Genomic DNA, 7,707 nt, shown 5'->3' on the forward strand with positions numbered 1-7,707 from the left:
GAGAGCAGGTGCCTTTTCCTATCACCTTCCTGGTTGCTGTGCCCAGTGCGATTTCTGGCACAAACCTTAGCCTGAAGCAATGAGCAGTTGAAACAAAGGCAAGCGTTTTCTCGCTTCCACGCCCATAAGTATTAACCAACACCCACCTTCTGGAAGGCTGCGTGGTGGTCGGGACTAGCAGGAGTTTGCACCATGGTGAGGTGTGACAACGAGCAGAGTATGCAAATGCTATGAAGAAGCCGGATGTGTTTACAGGATTCAGAAGCACATGTTATGGAGACAGTGGGTTCAGAGGATACTTGAGGGATGTTTGTTTTTCTCTCGTGGCCTATTACATCAAAGTTTGGGGTGGACTGAGGGCGAGGCGTGTATTGCGTTCCTTGTGTTAAGTGCCTTCTATGTTATTTCACTTAATCCTTGGGACCCCTGTGAGGTAAAAATTATGTTCCCATTTTACAAATAAACTGGCCCAGTGAACTTAAATTTTTCCCAAGGGGTACAAAGAACTGCAGGGAGAAATCAAACCAGGTCTTTGTCCCTAGCACCCAGCAAAGGGCCTGGTACATAGTGGACACTCCCAAACTATTTATAGGATGGAGGAATGAATGAATGAATGAATGCAACTCTGAAGTCTACTATTTCTTGCTAGAGGAAATCTTGAAAGTTAACTGGTCCAAGCTCCTCATTTTACAAAGACACCAAGCTTTTGTCTCATAGCCACTTAGAGCAAAAGCTGAGACTGGAAACTTGGACTCTGGTTCCCTGGTGTAATGCTCTTCCCAGTCTATCAGGCAGCCAGGACTTTAGTTTGCGTAGCTCTCCGAGAGTTTATATTTTGGTTAGAGGCAAAGCCATATATTTTTTAAAATGGATACTAGATAAGGTGATATACCGTTGTGTGCTAGACTGAGGGACAGATCACTTAAACTTACTAAAGGATTCAGGGTTGGGAAAGATCCCTGTCGGCTGTAGTGTCTGGGAAAGTTTTGGCTTGGACTTTGCAGGTTGTTAAGGAATTTGGGTGGGCAAAAAAGTAACCTCCTTTTCCTTTTCCTTCTCACTGCCCTAGTTGAGCCTTTCTTATCCTCACCTAGTCTCTCCTTCTATTGTGTCCATCGCGCCTAGTGCTGCCAGCGCAATGTTCCGGATCTTAAATCTGACCATCATTCTTTTGCTTGTAAACTCCTGTGGCTACCCTTTGCCTGCCGAGTTAAGATCAAACACTTTCCCGTGTGTGATTCATAGCGCTCCCCTCTCTACCTCTGGTAACCTTCCCTGACTCCTCCATACGGCCCACTTTCCCCTAAAGCCAGAAGTTTCACACCTCCCTCCCCTTTCCTTATCCTAGTCCATCTACCAGAAGTATCTACACTGGATTTCTATCGTCTACCTGTTGAAATACTGCACCTTCTTCAGTGTTGAGCTCAAATGCCATTTCTTGCATGCTTCTCTTACACATTTTTTTAAAAATATATTTTATTGATTTTATTACAGAGAGGAAGGGAGAGGGATAGAGAGCTAGAAACATCGATGAGAGAGAAACATCGATCAGCTGCCTCTTGCACACTCCCCACTGGAGATGTGCCCGCAACCAAGGTACATGCCCTTGACCGGAATCGAACCTGGGACCCTTCAGTCCGCAGGCCGACGCTCCATCCACTGAGCCAAACCGGCCAGGGCACTTCTCTTACATATTAAAGGATTCAGGTCCTTGTGGGCAATAGCAATACTCTTTATTCCTTCCTCACAAAATTCACAGCTGAAAGTGTGTGTGACTGCGAATCAGGCAGAGGCTTAGCCCTATAATAGACTGTCATCTTGGTGGTCCCCAATGAACCACACCACCAGAGTGAACGGACTTGTGAGAGTCCCTTCCACCGTGACTCAGAACGTGGCCTTGTGACGGGCTTTTATCGTCTGGTAGGTAGTCTTGGAACAGTCCCTCTTAGAATCTAGTCATCATGCTGCTGCTCACAAAGACACCCGATCACCCTGCCGCAGGGAGAAAGGTCGTGCAGAGAGAGGCCCTGGTAGTTTGAGACCTGTCCAGAATGCTGAGTCATGAGCCTGGCGTGCTTACTAGAGAGCCCTGCACCTTCTGTCTTAGCTCCTGAGTAGAAACACCATCTCGAATCCTTTTATTCGGGCTCCTTGAGTGGGCTCTCCACCTCAGCTTCATTCTCTTTCTTCCATCTCGTTCTTGGATCGCTCCCACATGGCTCCTGCTCTTCTCCCACATCAATGACAGTGCGATTACCAAGGTTCCAACAATCCTCTTCGACCCGGTGGAGAAAGGAAATGGGGTAATTCTATGCGTGAACCGATGGCCAGTGCAGAACAGCCTCTGCAGAACTCTTCAGCATTAAATTATCAGAGGCCTTGCTGGGAGGAATAAAAACTGGCCCACGTAAGGTTTCTTAAGTTTTAATGCATCCGTGTTCTAGGGACCAATTGACGCTGGTATCTTGGAGGGATAGGTGAGGGCCAGCTAAAAGATGACACAGGGCCTTGAACTAAGAAATGCATGTGAGTTTCTGCTGAGAGTTGAAAAGACAACAAATCACCCCATATATCAGAGACTCAACATCAGGTGACACCCAAATCTCTGTGAGTGAGGGCGGGGCAGTTCCCAGAGCAGCTAGACTCATCCTGACACGAGGAGGACACTCGGGGGGGGGGGGGGGGAGTTCGTTAGAAACTAGAGTCACTGTGAATGACCTTTGAAAGGTAAGTTAGGTGTGGTATCCTGACTTTTATCTTCCTGTGTTAAAGGCGAACTGCTTGTCTAAACTTGCGAAGCCGCCCACCATCTGCAAAGTGGTGGGGAAGCATGTGCTGGACGGACTGGGGCTTCCCACCCTCCAAGTGGAAATATTCTGCACCATTCAGAATTTTCCCAAGGTACGAGGCAGCCTACATGGGTTCTTGGCTACATTTATTGCCTATTTTGTGGGAAATAAATGTTCTGAAATACAGTGTTTGTGAAACACACCCACATACATTTTTTTTGGTAGGCATGTACATAAAGTAGGATCCATACAATCAACCATGATGGCTTTATTATGTTTCAGTGTAATATGGTACAGACATGACATGCTAACTTGAAGACGATCCAAGGTGGAGAAAGGAAATGGAGCAAAAATCCTTTGAAAACCTGACATTATTATGATGATGAGTTCCATCAATCTACAGATAGGTTTATGGATTGATATATTTATATCTAGATTCTATGTAGATTTAGAGAGATACAGAGTGAACTACCAAAAGAAAAATGCATTTTCACAATTTTAATAATTCATTTTAATTGCTACATTTTAGTAATTCCTATGCATTGTTAGAAGCAATTTTGCTGTAGTTTCTGGAAGGAAAATAATTACGATTAAATCTGTTTGCATACTTTTCACTATTTATTGGAGAGCTACTGATAAAAATGAGCTTAAATATAAGGTTTTTCTAAGGGGATTTTGTTGTTGTTGCTGCTGCTAATTCTCAACCAAGGATATTTTTTTCCACTGATTTTTAGAGAGAATGGAAGGGAAGGAGGGAGGGGGAAAGAGAGAGAGAGAAAAAAAGACACGTCGATTGGCTGGCCCAACTGGGGCTGGGGATTGAACCTGCAACCAGGTATGCGCCCTGGACCAGGAATCAAACCCGCGACCCTTCCGTGTGTGGTTCCACATTCTAACCACTGGGCAACACTGGCCAGGGCCTAAGGGGATTTTAACAAGGCAATAATTTTAAGTGTCCCCTGAAGTTGTGTTCCATAGTATTTCAGTAGCTGTAAAAATACCTCAAGGAAAATTATATATCCTCATTTTCCCTTTGAAAGTAGGGATAAAATATGCACATCAAAAGCCAGATACATCTCCCATTTTCTGCAAGAGGTAGAGAAATTGTAGAACACGTTGTATTCTTTTCAGTACATTTGTTCTGTGATGATGGCGACTCACTTCGAAGTCTACGAGAACGCTGTGCCCGAGCTAGCTGAAGCGATGGAAGCAGAGAGGTTGGATGCCGTCAGCACTGCTGTGCGGTGGGTCAATGAAAACATCACCCAGGAGCTTCAGGGCCTAGAGCCCTCCAACCAGGCTGAGGTGGACCAGGTGCTCAGGTAAGTCTTCCACTTTGAAATGTAAGTGTGCAGTCCTAGCCGGTTTGGCTCAGTGGAGAGAGCATCGGCCTGCAGACCGAAGCGTCCTGGGTTCGATCCCCGTCAAAGGCACATACCTCGGTTGCAGGTTCCTCCCTGGCCTGAGCCCTGGTGGCGCATGTGCAGGAGGCAACCAATCAATGTGTTTCTCTCACATCGATATTTCTCTCTGTCTTTCCCTCTCTCTTCCACTTCCTCTTTAAAAATCAATGGAAAAATATCCTCGGGTGAGGATTAAAAAAAGAAAGAAAGAAATGTAAGTGTGTGGTATAAATACATATGTTTCCTTTCCATTCACCCGTCAATAAAACAGGTCTCTCATATCCATAGGATACAGCAGTTAGTCAGTTAAGAAGCAGCTTTAGCAGAAAATGTTGCTTTTCTTCTGAAAACCATTATTAAAATTTTGCAGTGTAAGGCTACATAAGGAGTGCCAACCTCTTTTCGTGCATTGAGCTTCCTTCGGATTCAGTAAAAAGATTCTCAGGAACAGAATTAAGATTGGAGTTGAGGTCCCCCCCCCCCCCCCCCATATACCCTCACTGAGCGTCCCATAGCCTTCCATATAGTCACAATGAATGAGTGATGCTTATTTTCTGTCCTCCAGACACAAGCAGGTCTTCCATACCTTGCCCATCAGTTGACTCTGAAATGTGAAAACCAAGGGACTGTTTAGTGGGGCTTTGTGAGTATTGTCCAGTGCCCAGTGAAGTGGAGGCTAGCATTACTTTTCCTTTTGTGCAGGTCCAGTGCCACCATCTCTTGGCCATATGAAAGTCAACTGGATTCTGTTTCTCTAAGCTTCATCCCCTGCTAAATTGCACATAACATTATATTTGAGTTTGCTCAGAGTTGGATCATGACCCTTGTAAAAACCTTTTTATAAAATTAGTTTTTGGTTTCGGAATGCTATTACACTCATTCCTTTGGTGTGTGTGTGGGGGAGGGGGGGTTCCTGTTATTATTCATACCTTCTATTCTGTACATTACTTCTTTTCTCGAGCTTTCCTTCCCCAAGCCTCCCATCTGGACTGGCTCCTCTCTAGGCCTGCTGCAGAGATGCCGTAAGACATCCCTTCCTTGTTCTCCTATTGCCAGATCCCAGGTCCTCCTCTTTCTTAACTTGCTGGATTGTATCCTTTAAAAGTAAGAATGAGAAAAGGATGTAAAGTTTTTGAGTTCTTACATGTGTGAAAATGTCAGCACTTTGCTCTCATGGTTGACAGTTTAACTGAGTATAGAATCCTTATTTAAAATCAATTTCTCTCAGCACTTTAACGTCACTGCCCCACCAGCGTCTGGATTATTAATTAGTCTAATGCAAATCAGATTCCCCCGTCTTTGTTGACTTATTGATGCTTTTTTGTCTACGGGAACTTTTAGCCTCTTTTCTTCTGTGTGACTGAAATTTTATATAGATGTGCCTAAGTGAGATTTCCCGAAAGTTTTTAAGCCCCACCCTCCAAAAAAGAAGTCCTGCACATAGTGCTATATACTTAATTTTCTATTCTTGACTCATTTTTTTTTTCTTCTGACAGTCATTTATTGGAAAAGAAAATTCAATAGCCCTTAATCAAATTACATCTTCAAATTTACTTTACAAATAGAATCAAATCTCAAATAATTTAAAAACAAGGCTGAAATCTTTAAACATTTATTTCCAGGCCAAAATTAATTTCAGTTCTTGAATACTGTTTCATAATAGCGCCATTGTATTTTGGCCTTGGAAAATGAAGCTGATTGTTCTTAAGTAGCTAAAAAGCAGAGTTAATTATTAAAACATATTGGGGGTCAGCACTAAAACATGACCAAAACTACACGGGATATCCCTAAATATGCCCCTCTACCGCCATATTTTCTTGCCATTAAGGACATTCTTTGAAAATAAAGTGCAAGAAGATAATGAGGGAAAAGAATTGGAAAAGAGCCTGGAAAAATCAGCAGTACACCTGTCTTCCTCTCTGATGCCACCACCAACAACTCCTCCTCCTCCACCTCCGGCCAAAAAAAAAGGACAGAAGCAAGGTCAGCGACTTACCATCTTGCAGAACCTTTAGTAACAAACATGTGAGGAAAAAAGACTGAAGCTCAGACTGCCTTGTTGAGGTAGAGTCTCTTAGGTATAGCCCTAGGTTGGGCTACCAGCAGGTCCCATCCACCCTCCATGCCACTTCCTTGCTTGAAGCTTCTATGCTGGGCTGTCAGTGTTTTACCCCATCTCACCCTCCGTTTATTTATTAACTTATTTTTGTAAGATGAACCTAGTTCTTACCCAGAGGTGAGCATTTACGAAATACCCAAAGTGCACTGAATGTGTGGCAATGCCGGAGACAGGGAAGGGGAAGGTGGCATGGGGGACCTTTAACTGCCCCTCAACATTTCAATTAGTTCATCAGGAAGCCACTCCATATTTTAAAGATAACCAACATTTTCTCAGTCCTATGTAACATGTTAATAAACAATGTATTTGGGACACTTTGCTATTGTAAAGCAAATAATCGAAGTCATCATGGCCCTTTGTTCCATGCCTTCCAACAGTCCCTCCAGTAAGTTAATTCTGGAGCTGCTGCTTGTATTGTAACAGTATTTTGTATATCTGTCCAGCTAGAACACGCTCCTCGAGGGCATGAACCATGCTTTGTTCACTTTAGCACTGCCAGCGCCTAGCATGATGCCAAGTGCAAACTAAATACCCACCTAATGTGGTTCCATTGAGTAAAAAAGCACCAGAACCAGAAAGGGACCAAAGAGACTGTGGAGACAAAGTCTCTTATTTCACAGATTCAGATGCTTGAGGCCTGGGATGGGGTGGGGGTGGGGGGGAGAATTGCCTTGGACAAAAAAAAATATGTTAGACCAATCTCTTGGGAGGGCGCGGACAGCCACTACTGAATTACATGTAGAGACCATCGATGGATATTCATTTGGCGGTTGCTTTTGACTGATAGAACTTGGAACACAAGAGAAGGGAAGAAGTCAGAGGGAACAGTAACTTGTTAAACATTTACTGTGCACTAGGTGCTTACATCTTACTCCACTTATCTTACCTGCTTGACCCAAGTAGCTCTGGGGAAAAGAAGGACAGGAGGACACAAGAGACTAATGATGTACTCAGTGGTACCTGCTCAGCCTGGGTGGCCGAGAACATATGAGAGTGAAAGACGAAGGATTCTGGTTGGATGGTTGGATCTGAAGGCATTTCTAAAAGAAAAAGGCATTGGCTGGGGGCTGGTGAGAAAGATATCCTATATAATAAAAGGGTAATATGCAAATTGACCATAATAGCAGAACGACAGGGAATGACTGGTCCCTATGACACACATTGACACCAGGGGGGAGACGCTCAATGCAGGAACTGACCCCTGATGGTCAGTGCGCTCCCACAGAGGGAGTTCTGCTCAGCCACAAGCCAGGCTGATGCCAAGGAGCATCAATTAGCAACTGCTACAGAGCTTCTCACAGACTCTGGAACAGTTGCTAATTTATACTTCCCTATAGGAAGATAATAATAAAGCACGACCTGTTTAGTAGTCAGTGCTACTATCAACAAAACTTTG

At 44.0% G+C, this 7,707-nt stretch overlaps 1 protein-coding gene across 1 annotated transcript in view; it reads left to right on the forward strand.

The window, feature by feature from the left end:
* ENO4 (enolase family member 4) overlaps nt 1-7,707 on the forward strand; it is a 22,161-nt gene that overhangs the window by 774 nt on the left and 13,680 nt on the right. Inside the window, exons 2-4 of the mRNA XM_015572646.1 lie at nt 2,773-2,901; nt 3,921-4,111; nt 6,021-6,175. Coding sequence (XP_015428132.1) covers nt 2,773-2,901; nt 3,921-4,111; nt 6,021-6,175 — 475 coding nt within the window. The remainder of the gene's footprint in view (nt 1-2,772; nt 2,902-3,920; nt 4,112-6,020; nt 6,176-7,707) is intronic.

This window comes from Myotis davidii, unplaced genomic scaffold, assembly GCF_000327345.1.
Source record: "Myotis davidii unplaced genomic scaffold, ASM32734v1 scaffold72, whole genome shotgun sequence".
NCBI lineage: Eukaryota > Metazoa > Chordata > Mammalia > Chiroptera > Vespertilionidae > Myotis > Myotis davidii.